Source organism: Ovis canadensis, chromosome X, assembly GCF_042477335.2.
Source record: "Ovis canadensis isolate MfBH-ARS-UI-01 breed Bighorn chromosome X, ARS-UI_OviCan_v2, whole genome shotgun sequence".
NCBI classification, from domain to species: Eukaryota; Metazoa; Chordata; class Mammalia; order Artiodactyla; family Bovidae; genus Ovis; species Ovis canadensis.
In genome coordinates this window covers 96,076,515-96,091,755 of record NC_091727.1, presented here as the reverse complement: position 1 = coordinate 96,091,755, position 15,241 = coordinate 96,076,515, and the positions used below count along the sequence as shown (strand labels likewise).

The following is a 15,241-nucleotide window of genomic DNA, read 5'->3' as shown; positions in this document are numbered from 1 at the left end:
AAAACTATATTTGAAATTAATATCCTATCCTGGTGTGACTACTTTGATATTGCAGCATGTTTTTTGTTGGTTGCTTTGTCCTTTTGCCATGAACAGTTAAGTGCCTGAAGTTCCTTTCTGTTGCCCACATGATGTGTTATGGATTCTAGAAAATTTTATGTCTTCTTGGAAGTATGGCAAAAATTGCCTGTTTGTTGTAAATATCAGTTTGTTGGGAGATATTCATAATGTTGGGTTTATGCACTGTCTATAAATTCACTCCTTCCTCTTTTGCCTGAAGATATACTTGGAAATAAAGTGTTTCATCACTTAAGTAATTTTCCACAAAATATCAGAAATAAATTAGAGGAGAGAGGAGTACACTCAAGTGAGATATATTGAATATAATTGTGTATATGTACTACAGAAACTGAACTTGAGAGAGAAAAGAGCATAGTTTTTCACAAGATGCTCCAAGGGGAAAAGAAAATGCCATACTTTAGTAGAGAGAGAAATTTAAGAATGAAGTGTTCAAAAGCTGAAACAACCAGTGGATACAACTTTCAAGAACCAACTTGTTTCTAATAAAATACCAGTCAGTGACAGAGCCAGTATATGGTCATCCTCAAGTTGTCTTGTTCTCAGTTGGCCTGCTGTAGTCATTCACCTTTGGCTACCATTGTGCGGTCCATGCTTCTAGTACTATGATTACAATGGGTAGGAGGGGCTGGGTATTCTTATGCTGAAGGCAATCTTTGGTGCCCCTGTATCAGTTTATTTCTACTCCTGAGTACTTACCATGTATCAATATGTGCACTTAATTCTGGAATGTACAGTCTAGAAGGGAAGACTCTTCTGCATAAAACTTGTCAAGCCCAGGCAAATGGTAGTTGTCAGTAGAAAGGCAAAGTACTGCCAGTATGTGTGGGTAAAGAGGGAAAACAGTTTGGCAAATGGAGAGGAAGGTAGTGGCTTCTCAGCTGATACTTGCAGGACTATGTGCACTCAGGGTCTAGTGGGAAGCTCGCTTTGGCATTCAGAATGCAAAAGTAGGAAGTCAAGAAACACCTGGAGTAACAGGCAACTTTGGCCTTGGAGTACAGAATGAAGCAGGGCAAAGCCTAATAAAATTCTGCCAGGAGAATGTACTGGTCATAATGAACAGCCTCTTCCAACAACACAGCAGAAGACTCTACACATGGAGATCACCAGATGGTCGACACCAAAATCAGAATAATTACATTCTTTGCTTAGCAATCCACTCCAGTATTCTTGCCTGGAGAATCCCATGGACGGAGAAGCCTAGTAGGTTATAGTCCACGGGGTCACAAAGAGTCGGACACAACTGAGCGACTTCACCTCATCTTCACCTCACCTACATTCTTTGCAGCCAAAGATGGAGAAGCTCTACACAGTCAGCAAAAATGAGACCGGGAGCAAACTGTGGCTCAGATCATGATGTCCTAATTGCCAAATTCAGACTGAAATTGAAGAAAGTGGAGAAAACCACTAGACCATTCAGGTATGACCTAAATCAAATCCCTTATGACTATACAGTGGAAGAGAGAAATAGATTCAAGTGATTAGATAAGATAGACTGAGTGCCTGATGAACTATGGAATGAGGTTCGTGACATTGTACAGGAGACAGGGATCAAGACCATCCTCATGGAAAAGAAATGCAAAAAAGCAAAATGGCTGTCTGGGGAGGCCTTATAAATAGCTGTGAAGGAGAAAAGGAAAGATATACCCATCTGAATGCAGAGTTTCAAAGAATAGCTAGGAGCAATAAGAAAGCCTTCTTCAGCAATCAGTGCAAAGAAACAGGAAAACAACAGAATGGGAAAGATTAGAGATCTCTTTAAGAAAATTAGAGATACAAAGGGAACATTTCATGCAAAGATGGGCTCAATAAAGGACAGAAATGATATGGACCTAACAGAAGCAGAAGATATTAAAAAAGAGGTGGCAAGAATACACGGAAGAACTGTACAAAAAAAATCTTCATGACCCAGATAATTACGATGGTGTGATCATTCATCTAGAGCCAGACATTCTGGAATGTGAAGTCAAGTGGGCTTTATAAAGCATCACTACGAACAAAGCTAGTGGAAGTGATGGAGTTCCTGTTGAGCTATTTCAAATCCTGAAAGATGATGCTGTGAAAGTGCTGCATTCAATATGCCCACAAATTTGGAAAACTCAGCAGTGGCCACAGGACTGGAAAAGGTCAGTTTTCATTCCAATCCCAAAGAAAGGCAATGCCAAAGAATGCTCAAACTACCACACAATTGCACTCATCTCACATGCTAGTAAAGTAATGCTGAAAATTCTGCAAGCCAGGCTTCAGCAATATGTGAACCGTGAACTTCCAGACGTTCAAGCTGGTTTTAGAAAAGGCAGAGGAACCAGAGATCAAATTACCAACATCTGCTGGATCATCAAAAAAGCAAGAGAGTTCCAAAAAACCATCTATTTCTGCTTTATTGACTATGCCAAAGCCTTTGACTGTGTGGATCACAATAAACTGTGGAAATTCTGAACAAGCTGGGAATACCAGACCACCTGACCTGCCTCTTGAGAAACCTGTACGCAGGTCAGGAGGCAACAGTTAGAACTGGACATGGAACAACAGACTGGTTCCAAATAGGAAAAGGAGTACATCAAGGCTGTATATTGTCACCCTGCTTATTTAACTTCTATGCAGAGTACATCATGAGAAACGCTGGGCTGGAGGAAGCACAAACTGGAATCAAGATTGCCGGGAGAAATATCAATCATGTCAGATATGCAGATGACACCACCTTATGGCAGAAAGTGAAGAAGAACTAAAAAGCCTCTTGATGAAAGTGAAAGAGGAGAGTGAAAAAGTTGGCTTAAAGCTCAACATTCAGAAAACTGAGGTGATGGCATCCGGTCCCATCACTTCATGGCAAATAGATGGGGAAATGGGGGAAACAGTGGAAACAGTGGCTGACTTTATTTTGGGGGGCTCTAAAATTACTGCTGATGGTGATTGCAGCCATGAAATTAAAAGACGCTTCCTCCTTTGAAGGAAAGATATGACCAACCTAGATAGCATATTAAAAAGCAGAGACATTTCTTTTTCAACAAAGGTCCATCTAGTCAAGGCTATGGCTTTTCGGGTGGTCATGTATGGATGTGAGATTTGGGCTATAAAGAAAGCTGAATGCCAAAGAATTGATGCTTTTCAACTGTGGTGTTGGAGAAGACTCTTGAGATTCCCTTGGACTGCCAAGAAATCCAACCAGTCCATCCTAAAGGAGATCAGACCTGGGTGTTCATTGGAAGGACTGATGTTGAAGCTGAAACTCTAATACTTTGGCCACCTGATGCGAAGAGCTGACTCATTTGAAAAGACCTTGATGCTGGGAAATATTGAGGGCAGGAGGAGAAAGGGATGACAGAGGATAAGATGGTTCGATGGCATCACCAACTCAATGGACATGGGTTTTGGTGGACTCCGGGAGTTGGTGATGGACAAGGAGGCCTGGCGTGTTGGGGTTCATGGGGTCGCAAAGAGTTGGACACAACTGGGTGACTGAACTGAACCTACGTCTTCCTGAGGCTTATCACACCAGACTAAGAAGATTGATTTTTGAATTAAGATTAGAACTGATAAGAAGCACTTTAAAAAGAGTGCTCTGCTCTTAACAGTAGGGTGCACTGGGGAAAGGTCTCAACTGGAGAAATCACCTTTTCCTGTTAACCCTCCAACCCTATCACACCCTGCATCCTAATATACCTCCATTGGCTTACTCTCCAAAGGAGTGGGAACGTTATAACACTTAACTCTTTTCTATTTAGCATCCAATCTTTGATAAGAGGCTTACATTAGGACATTCTTCAGATTTTCAGTTACCTGGATCTTCCTATGGATACAAGAAGAAAAATACAACCATGTCATGTTAAAAAACAATTAGGAATATCAAAGTTTCTTGTTCCAGCCTTTACCTTCTTTATGTATAAATATATTAATAAGGTATAAAGAATTATCGAAAGTGTAACACGAATGTGTGGGTTTTCTGAGTATGGAGTTTCTATAGCCTTTTTGCTTGTATTTGGATATTTTTTTGGCATCTGTAATTAGCTCTTTATTATTAGATCTAATGGAGGTGAACAAAGGTCAGACAACCCAAAGAGACAGATAATTACATACCTCTGTTATTCTGAGTTCAAGTATCTTTCTTGACACAACCCTTCCTCATATCAGAAGAATGACCCGAGGATAGGAAAAGCCAAGATAAAAATTTGCCTTCTTCCACTTAGGAGAAATAAGGTACTGCCCTCTGTAGCCTCCATTTACATTTATAAAATGTTAGGAAAATCTGTCTTTTTTTTTTTGGAGACTATGTCTCTGAGGTTTACATTATCTGGTTTATTGTCTTAGTGTCTCTTCCCTTGGGAGCATCTCTATCTTCTTGGAAAGAAATTGCTTTTTCCTCTCAATCAAATGAAGTTGTTCTAGTAGGGTATCCAGGTGTCCTTGGTTACAAAGATAGGTATACTGTAGAGAATGGAAACAGCAGAGTGGGCAGCCAGGTGGTAGTTGAGGTCTCAGTTCCAACTGTTTTGAGGACAGACTGACCCTCTGGTTATGTGAAACATTAACATTCAGTTTTTATATAAGATTAGAGTTGTTTCTATTACTTAAGGGAAGTAATAGAGTTGTTCTCAAAGAAAACACTCTTTATCTGTTCACTCTTTTCCATCCCTACCACAACTACTCTAGTTAATATTCTTATGACCTCTTACATCAACTGTTAAAATAGCTTCCTGGCAAGCCTCCCTTTGCTCATGGAGGAAGTGAATATTTAATTGTATTTCATTTTATTGCACATCCCAGGTACCACAGGTCCCTAACAGGAAGGTGATGTTGGAATCTTGGCCCAAATTGGGGGCAGTGATGGTGACAGCTAACGCAGTAATAGTGATGGCATCATCTGTGGATCAGGGGGAGAGGTCATACTTCACATGGAGTAAGTGCTGGGACCCAAGGTGGGACCTTGTCTTTCTCATTTGTACCCAGAACCTGTCCCTGTAGTGTTTGTACAAACATTAACTCTTTGGCCAGAATGCCAGGACAAGTGCAGCCTATGCTCAAGCAGTAAATTGATTAGTAAATTATTATAAAAATAAAAACATATTCTCGGACATTGTACTAACCGTTTCAGGGAGTTATTAGAATTCTTCAAGGAGTTTAGAATTTCTGATTTTGAAAACTGCTACAGCATTGCAAAGCAAATATCCATAGGCTTAGAAAGAAAAGTCAAAGTTATAGATCACTACATTTCAAAGAAAAGAAGATTATTTTCAGATGAAGTCTTGGATCTTAAATTGAACGTGAGTAATATTATGTTCTATGAGGAGAAGTGTAGTGCTTCTAGAAGGAAGATACCAGATAATGAAAGATTAAAAAAAAGCCTAACTTATAATTCACCATTTATAAATCTTTTTTAATCTACAAAAAAGAGAGGTATAGACCAGCACTGAACAATAACAGTACTTTTGTGATAAGGATGATGCAAATGCTCTCTATCAGTGCTTTCCAATTCAATAGCTACCAGCTACATGTTGTTGTTCAGTTGTTAAATCATGTCCAACTCTTTGCGATAGCATGGACCATAGCACACTAGTCTTCTCTGTCCTTCATCATCTCCTGGGGTTTGCTCAAACTCATGTCTTTGAGTTGGTGATGCCATCCAACCATCTCATCCTCTGCCACCCTGAACATCTGAAGCATGGCTATTATGACTAAAGATGCAAATATTTAATTTTAGTTAATTTATCTCTAACTACAACTGTTTAGAAGACAGTGAAGTTTAGTGTTTAGTAGACACTGTGATATATGGGAATCACCTGAAAGAAATAAGTATGTTATTTTGGACTAATAAGACTTCAGCTTCCCGGGTGGCACTAATGGTAAAGAACCTACCTGCCAATGCAGGAGACATAGAGACTGGGTTTGATCCCTAAGTTGGGAAGATTCCCTGGAGGAGGGCACGGCAAACCACTCCAGTATTTTTGCCTGGAGAACCCCATGGACAGAGGAGCCTGATGGGCTACAGTTCATAGGGTCACACAGAGTCAGACATAACTGAAGTGACTTAGCATGTATAAGACTTGAACAGAACACGTTGGCTATTTTCAAACATCTGAAGGATTGCCATGTGGTTGTTTAGAAATGTTTATTGTGATTCCACAAAGCAGAATCAGAACTAATGAATAACCAGTTACACAGGGACCAATTATGGACTTTATGTAAGGAACTTTGTAACAAGTAGTATGTCTAAAACTTCAGTGCGTGACTAGACTAAATGTCCTTCAAGGTCCTTTTTCTGTACTGTGAATCTGTGATTATATGATTTAAATGTTGGTAATGGTATACTATGGAGAGAATTTCTTTCCAGCTAAATAACCATGTAATACAAAGGTCATTTAAGACACCCAGGCGAGGTGGCCTTGTCTATTTTTTTTTGATTAAATCCTGGGTGAAGTATATTCTGTCAATCTCTGAGATTAATTGTTCTATTTTCTACTCAATATTTTTGAGAAAAGTCTGTTACTAAAGTAATTTGTGGAAAAAAGAAAACTAACTTTTCAAGACCTTTTTCTTGAGGTTATCAACATATAAGTTTCATAATTCCTTCATTTTCCAGCTTTTATAGGTTTCTAAGATTATATCTTTAAAATATTGACAGGTAAACGTTGAGAACGATGCAGTTCCTAGGTTAGATAATGATTGATGCTAATTACTTCAGGTAAGAGTGTAATCTGACTAGATGGAAGCTGTTACCTTAATTTCTGTGTTTACATTTGTGCAATCATGTATTTTGTGTGATATTCAACCTAGGAAAAATTATAAAGTTAAAATAATTATGTATTTTATTTAAAAATTCAAATGCAATGGCAAATCAAATGATTCAAGAACAAATATTTATAGTGCACACTCTGATTGAAGCAATATACAGACACTGTGGATTCAGTGGGGGATATGGCATAGTCTATGGAGATAGACAAACTGTTAATCACATCTTGGAAATTAATTTCATGATGAGACGAGGAGCATAAAAGGGGTATGGGAACACAGAGAAAAACATTTAATCTAGCCTGGACTTGGAAAGGTGTGGAATGAGGACAAAATACATTATTGATTCTGTATCAATTTAGATATTATCTTTCTCATTTAATCTGTCAACACTGTATGCTTTTCCTGGGCTTAACTGCCCTCAGATTCACCCCTCATTTGTCCTCCTCTCTGCCTTATAATATATATGGGCTGAATCCTACAGTCTGCAATTCTTAGGCTGGCTAACATTTTGCTTCCATCTGAGTTCTGCCAACAGGCAAACCAGCAGGATATTAAACCCAGGAGAAAGAAACAGCCAGTTTTTCTCCTTACTCTGCATCAAGTCGTTTCCCTTTAATAGCTACATATTTCCCATGGTTCCAGCCCTATCAGATTGATCCACATGGCTTCAGATCCTATTGAAACTAACACTTTTTTATGTCGCTAATTATTGGATTCCCCAACTGTCCTATGTTTAGCTTCTCTGTCATTTTTGCCACCAATTTTCTGCTTTAAATATTTATCATGGTTTCTATTTTCCTGGACAATCTCTGACGATTACATGTGCGGCCAATAACAGTGACAGATTTTCTAGTATTAAACTTCATCACATTCCTGGGATAAACCCAATTCTGTCACCAGCAATTAAACAGGTTTAAGTTTCTTCTATAGTTAATAAGGGCTTCCCTGATAGCTCAGTTGGTAAAGAATGTGCCTGCAATGCAGGAGATCCCAGTTCAATTCCTGGGCTGGGAAGATCCCCTGGAGAAGGGATAAGCTACCCACTTTAGTATTCTTGGGCTTCCCTTGTGGCTCAGCTGGTAAAGAATCTGCCCACAATGTGGAGACCTGGGTTTGATCCCTGTGTTGGGAAGATCCCCTGGATAAGGGAAAGGCTACCCACTTTTATAATTAAGAAAAGAAAAAACATAAATACCCCTGGATCCTGAAACCTTCTCTGTATAACACTATATATCTCTCATATTCTCCATCTTTTAATCAAAAATATTTTTTGCACTTCTAGCTTTTATACATATTTTGAAAAATTCTATTAATGTAAGTAACAGATGATATATTTAACTTTAACTGTATGATGCAACCCAGGTGCTATTCGGAGGGGAATATATAGCCTTAAATAGATGTATTTTAAAAATAAGAAATGTATGAAACATCCAAGCCATTCAAGAAGCTAGGGAATAAATAGCATGTTAAGCCTAAGGAAGTATAAAGTAGGAAATAGAGAAAGTAAATGCAGAAATAAGGAAATGGAAAACAGTAGAGTCAAATAACAAAAGCCCATTCTTTGAAAATCTTATAAAACAGACAAAATTTTAAAATATGATTACTGAATATAGCTGAGCACAGAAGAATTGATGCTTTTGAACTGTGGTGTTGGAGAAGACTCTTGAGAGTCCCTTGGACTGCAAGGAGATCCAACCAGTCCATCCTAAAGGAGATCAGTCCTGGGTGTTCATTGGTAGGACTGATGTTGAAGCTGAAATTCCAACATTTTGGCCACCTAATGTGGAGAGCTGACTCATTGGAAAAGACCCTGATGCTGGGAAAGATTGAGGGCAGGAGGAGAAGGATGAGATGGTTGGATGGCATCACCGACACAATGGACATGGGTTTGGGTGGACTCCAGGAGTTGGTGATGGACAGGGAGGCCTGGCGTGCTGTGGTTGGTTTATGGCGTCACAGAGTCAGACATGACTGAATGACTGAACTGAACTGAATATAAAATCAGAAACAAACAATATAACTTAAATAAAATTATACAAAATATTGATGCAGAAGAGATTTAAATGTAGTAAGAGAACACAGCAAATATTACACCTTTCCCTCAGGATAAACAAATGATGGACAAAGAATAATTTCTACATACAGTATAGGGGTATTTCAGTGAATAAATTGAAATGAGCGAATAAGAAATTATCATTCTTCAAGACCTAAGGGATTAATGAATAATTGTCATCAGTGACTGCCAGCATCAGCACAAAGAGAGATAACCAGACATTATGTACCCTCCTACTGGAAGTACTTGGGCTTTCCTGGTAGCTAAGTTGGCAAAGAATTCACCTGCAATGCAGGAGACCCAGGTTTGATACCTGGCTGGGGAAGATCCCCTGGGAAGGAAATGGCAACCCACTCTAGTATTCTTGTCTGGAAAATCCCATGGACAGAGGAGCCTGGCAGGCTACAGTCCATGGGTCACAAAGAGTCAGACATGACTTGGTGACTAAACCACCATTGGAAGTACACAGCATCACCTATGGAGTAGTCTTGGAAAACAAAAGAAAATACACACACACACACAAATCTGATCAAGTCTCTCCTCTAACTGGGAATGAAAAGAAGTACAGAAGGCTGAAGAACATGTTAAAAGACACTAAAGTGTTGCAATCCACAAAATCCAGACTATGGGAAATAGGACAGAACACAAGATATATGTATGTGTTTCATTAAATAACAAAAATTAATTGTAATGGAAAAATGTTATGTGTGTGGGGAAACCTGTAGATTAAAAATAACTTTGGGACATAATAAGCAATACCAATGTATAGATCATATTTGGGCACCAATTTGAAGGAAAGCAATTAAGAAATATATATATAAATAAAAATTTTTAGGGTTTAGAATTGTGTGGAGTTCATATTTTATCCTTTAAAATGCATACTGAAATATTTAGAGATGAAACAGCATAATATCTTAAATTTGTTTTGCATTATTCAAGAAGCAAAGATTGGTGGTGGTAGTAGATGGAGGTATATATAATTAAAACCATGTTGGCCATGCATTAATGATTGTTGATGCTGAGTATCAGGTATATTGGGTTCATTATACTATTCTCTTTACTGTTGTGTATGTTTTAGGATTTCTGTAATAAAAATTTTTATTATAAATATCATGTCATTAAATATGAAATCCTAAGTGAAAGCAATGACTTTTTAGGAAAATAAAGATCAAATCGTAGGTATGAAGGCATTTGATGAGCTCCTATTGCTTAATGTTCCCTGAATTCAAGAGTTCTCTAATGTTTTCAGGCTTTGGGTTTAAGCTTCCTGCTTCTGGTTTTCAGTTTTATTTTTACAGTAGCCTCTAGACTTCTCCATCTATACAGCACCGATGATAAAACATCTAGGTTAAAGATGAAAAGTTTCTCCACCTTGAGGGACACTCAGAGAGGTTCACTGAGTTACAAGGAGAAGAGAAGATGGAGGGGGTAGTTAGAGGTAACTGGAATGAGATGCGGTGAGATCAAGAGAGGAGAGAGCAAGCTAGCCAGTAGTCTCTTCCTTATGTGCGCTCTATAGTCTGGACTGCTCAGAGGTATTTACAGAGTTATACGGGGAAGAGGAGAGGGACAGCCACTATGGAGAACAGTGTGGAGATTCCTTAAAAAATTGCAAATAGAACTACCTTATGACCCAGCAATCCCACTGCTGGGCATACACACCGAGGAAACCAGAATTGAAAGAGACACATGTACCCCAATGTTCATCGCAGCACTGTTTATAATAGCCAGGACATGGAAACAACCTAGATGTCCATCAGCAGATGAATGGATAAGAAAGCTGTGGTACATATACACAATGGAGTACTACTCAGCGGTTAAAAAGAATTCATTTGAATCAGTTCTGATGAGATGGATGAAACTGGAGCCGATTATACAGAGTGAAGTAAGCCAGAAAGAAAAACACCAATACAGTATACTAACACATATATATGGAATTTAGGAAGATGGCAATGACGACCCTGTATGCAAGACAGGGAAAGAGACACAGATGTGTATAACGGACTTTTGGACTCAGAGGGAGAGGGAGAGGGTGGGATGATTTGGGAGAATGACATTCTAACATGTATACTATCATGTGAATTGAATCGCCAGTATATGTCTGACGCAGGATGCAGCATGCTTGGGGCTGGTGCATGGGGATGACCCAGAAAGATGTTATGGGGAGGGAGGTGGGAGGGGGGTTCATGTTTGGGAATGCATGTAAGAATTAAAGATTTTAAAATTTAAAAAATAAAAAACTAAAAAAAAAATAAAATAAATAAAATAAAATAAAATAAAAAGACAAAAAAAAAAAGATCAAATCGCCTCATAAAGAAATAGAAACTTCCAACTGAACAATGAAAACTGAAACTATTTTCAAAGTTTAAGCCATCCTTATATGCTCCAAAACAAGCAGTTTGAAGGCCGATTTTATCAAATGGTCAGAGAGAGCCAAATCACCATGTCATTAACCTCTTCTAAAGCATATAAAATGGTGGGCAGTTTTTCAACTATTTTCCCCAGGCTAGCTCTCCTTAATTCAAAAACGAGATGAGGACTCCCCATGAAAATAACATTTGAGCCAAACTCACTCACACGGCAGAAAATACCTTAAATAGATTAATAGCATATTCAGCATAGCAGTGAATGAAATGAACAAAGAGATAGTGTCTGAGAAATAAAAACATGATTTAACATTAGGAAATACTTTCAATTATAATTCCCTACATTAACTAATTAAAGAAGTGTGTTAGTTTGCTAGGACTGCAATACAAAAATACCAGAGACCAGGTGGCTTAAACAATAGAAATTTATTTCCTTATAATTCTGCAGGCTACAAGTCTACTATCCATATGTTGGCAGGATTTGTTTCTCCTGAGATCACTTTCTTCAGCTTGTAGATGACTGTCTTCTCTTTCTGTCTCTCTTTATGTGTATCTGTTTCCTCGTCCCTTCTTCTTATAAGAACTCCAGTCATATTGGATTAGGCCCCATCCTTATGACCTCATTTTACCTCAGTTTTCCCTTTAAAGGCCCTATCTCCAAATTCAGTCACATTCTGAATTGCTGAGGTTTAGGACTTCAACGTATGAATTCTGGGGGTACACAATTCAGCCCATAACAAAAGAAAACCATTTCATTACTTCAATGGGTATATTTTTAAAAAATAATAGAAAATTTCAATGCAAGTTCATGGGAATTCTTTTAGCTAACTAAGGTTACAAGGGACCTTCCATCCCCCTAGATCTACAACATATATGCTTTACTGTGAAATAGTAGAAGCATTTCCATTAAAGTCAGGGAAAATACATAGATACATGCTATCATCTTTATCATTTAAAATGATACTGGAACACAAAGTCAGAACTGTGGATATCAAAATAAATAAGAGGTATGAATATTGAAAAGAAAGTTATACTATTTGGTGATATTACCTGTGTAGAAAATTCTAAAGAATAAGCATGTGGAATATTCAAATGAACAAGAAACCTCAGAAAGTATAAATTCACTGTAGCAAAAGACAGGCTTGTCACATAAAAGCAGTAACTGATTAGAACATGTAATCAAAAATATCCCATTCACAACAGCAATAAAATCCAAAAAGTACCTTAAAAGAATCATCACAAAAACATTTTAGATCTTTATGGAGGTAACTATAAAAGTTTACTGATAAATTCAGGTAAAGTAAGTCTCAGATAAATGGGGCAGTATTTCATACTTACTGATGGGATATACATCATTGTAAAGATGTCAATTCTCGTTTACAGATTTCATGCCTTACTTGTAGCTGCAAAGATGACAATCAAACTTGGCCCGTTGTCTTCTCCGATAATCAAGCCTGGAAAACCATAGAAGGTAGAATAAAAAGAAATCTCACAACTGTACATAATAAAATCTAAGCAACAAAACATGAGAAACCTCTGGGGAAGACTGAGGACTGTGTTGAACTTGTGTTGGGATGAGGAAGTCCTGGGCCTAAGAGAGGTTGGAGAGAGTTTATAGATTATAATAGAAGGAAGATGACAGTATAGGGAGGAGTGAAGTTTAAAAGCTTCTACTCCTACTTCAATATAGTAACCTGAGGCTGCACCTCAGACCCCAGATGCCAGTATCCTTGAGGACAACAGGACAGCAGGAAAAATGGGTTGATTTATCCAGTATGACTTGAGTCTGCTAATAATCAGTTGAAACCCATTTAGTGGGTAAAGACTGATCTTTTTTTTTTTTAAAGTACTATTTTAGCAGACTATAAAAAATGTACTAAAAGTGGAATAGTGAGTATCACAATGAATCACCCACAGTAAGGGTAGATATTCATGAAATACACACAAACACACACACATATATTCTACATGTATATTTGGTAGAGATGTGCAATGTACAAAATATTTCTAAGAATGAGGGTTATAAAAAAGAAAATCACATCATTGGACAATGCAGAGTTAGATAAGCTCAAAAGAGGCAGGATATCCCATAATCACAACTGTTCAGCTTCTTCCTTGTAGAAACTACATTTTTTAGAACAAAAGTTTCTAAAATCTAAGTCTGGCTAGGGAAGAGACCCATTAGGAAGTTGGGCTTCATCTCTCTCATGGATGCTGCTACTCTCTTACACAGCATCTAGCCTGGAATCTAAAACCATTCTCTATAGGAGATGCACTTGAGCAAATGGCCAGAGATGGCAGGAAGGGATAATTTCCCATTTTGTATTTAGTTGAACCCAGGGTATAAGATGAGGACTCTCAGAGAGGATTGAGGGGTGCACCCATACCAGAACAGAGAGTACCCCACAGAACCCTGCTTCACTGCTGATATCAGTCCTGGGAGACTTCAAGCATAGATCTCAGGCTGAGCAGCCCCCTTCATTTCCAGCTTGGGGGGGGGGGTGTCTCAGGAGGGTAGAGGCCTTGGTCTGAAGGTGGCAGACATAGGCTAGCAGCGGGGAGGAGTCTAGATCTTGCTAGTTGTCAAGGTGAGGACTTAAAAGAGGATTGGAGGGTCTGAAGAACTGGGCCCTACTCCTGCCCTCTTTCAGTGGTCAGCCCTGTGAAACCTCAGGGTGTGGTCACTGGATGCGGTCAGAAGGTAGGGATAAGTAACACTGTCATCATCCAATTACCAACAGACATCAAGATGAAGACCCTGAGGGAGGAGCAATTAGAAGCCTGCCCCAGACAGAGAAGGTACTATATAATCCAGCCCTTTATTTGCTTTCAACTCTAGGAGGTCCTAAAGCATGATGGCTGGGTGTGGGGTTCCCTGACTTCTCACTAAGGCATCAGAAAGAGTTGAGGACCTTGCTCTGAGGAGCCCTGTTTCATGTCAGGAGAGGGAAGGGGACTCAGGCCTTGCCAGGCATCCAGAGGAGGATCTTGAGGAAGGACTGTGGTTAGCCCCTTCCCAAACAGTGGGGGACCCACAAAAAGCTGCTCATACAGTCAGCATGGGATGTCCTGGGTAGTCCAGTCAGATAGAGTGCCCCTCCCCCACGCCCTCTTTGGAGAGGTGCTTAGAGAAATGGTGACTTTGGACCAAAGGATGCATCATCAGGTCAGCAAAAAGGAGGGCATACAAGCCTTGTCAGGAGTAAATATAAATACTATTTTGGACAAATCTGAGGGTATGCCTGCAATCTCAGGGCGGGCCAGTAGCTTGCCCTGCCTCTGCTGTCAACCTTTCATAGCCCTGGCACGCATGCCTTGATATTCTCAAGGAGTAGGGGCTTGTTCTGGAGATCAGGAGGGAAGCAGCCCAGGCTGAGCCCAGAGTCAAGGTGAGGACTCTGAGCTAGGACTGCATGGCTTTTCCACACCAGAGCTGGAATCCTGTCAGTGCCCTGCAGAAAGAGTAGGAACTCTGGCTCTGCCTCATAGATGGGGCAAGGAAACCTGGCTATGTCTCATAGTAGAGCTGGAAACCCCACCCTGCTGCACAGACAGAGCCATGAAACTGGACTCTGCCCCGCAGAAAGAGCGGGAACCCTGGCTGTGTCTCATAGGTGGAGCTGGAAACCCTGCCTCTCTGAAAGAGTGGGAACCCTGGCTTTGCCTCACATACGACAGAGAAACCTGGCTGTGTCTCCTAAGGTAGAGCTTCAAATTTGGCCCTGCCTCTCAGAAAGAGTGGGAACCCTGGCTTCGCCTTACAGGTGGGGTGGAGAAACCTGGCCACTTCTCATAGTAGAGCTGGAAACCCCGCCCTGCCGCACAGACAGCCATGAAATGAACCCTGGTTGCGTCTCGTAAGGTAGAGCTGGAAATCCAGCCCTGCCCCACAGAATGAGTGGGAACGCTGGCTGTGTCTGATAGGTAGAGCCGCAAATTCACCTTGTGGATGGGGCAGGGAAACCTGGCCCCGCCTTAGCCCTGCAGTCATCCCTGGGAGACCGTACGTAGG

General features: G+C 39.7%; 1 protein-coding gene across 1 annotated transcript in view; it reads right to left on the bottom strand.

Moving 5' to 3' along the window:
* Positions 1 to 11,636: 11,636 nt before the first annotated feature.
* LOC138930816 (serine/arginine repetitive matrix protein 2-like) overlaps positions 11,637 to 15,241 on the bottom strand; it is a 129,400-nt gene continuing 125,795 nt past the window's right edge. The window contains exon 3 of the mRNA XM_070291222.1: positions 11,637 to 12,683. Within this exon, the coding sequence (XP_070147323.1) occupies positions 12,616 to 12,683 (68 nt within the window). The 3' untranslated portion in view covers positions 11,637 to 12,615. The remainder of the gene's footprint in view (positions 12,684 to 15,241) is intronic.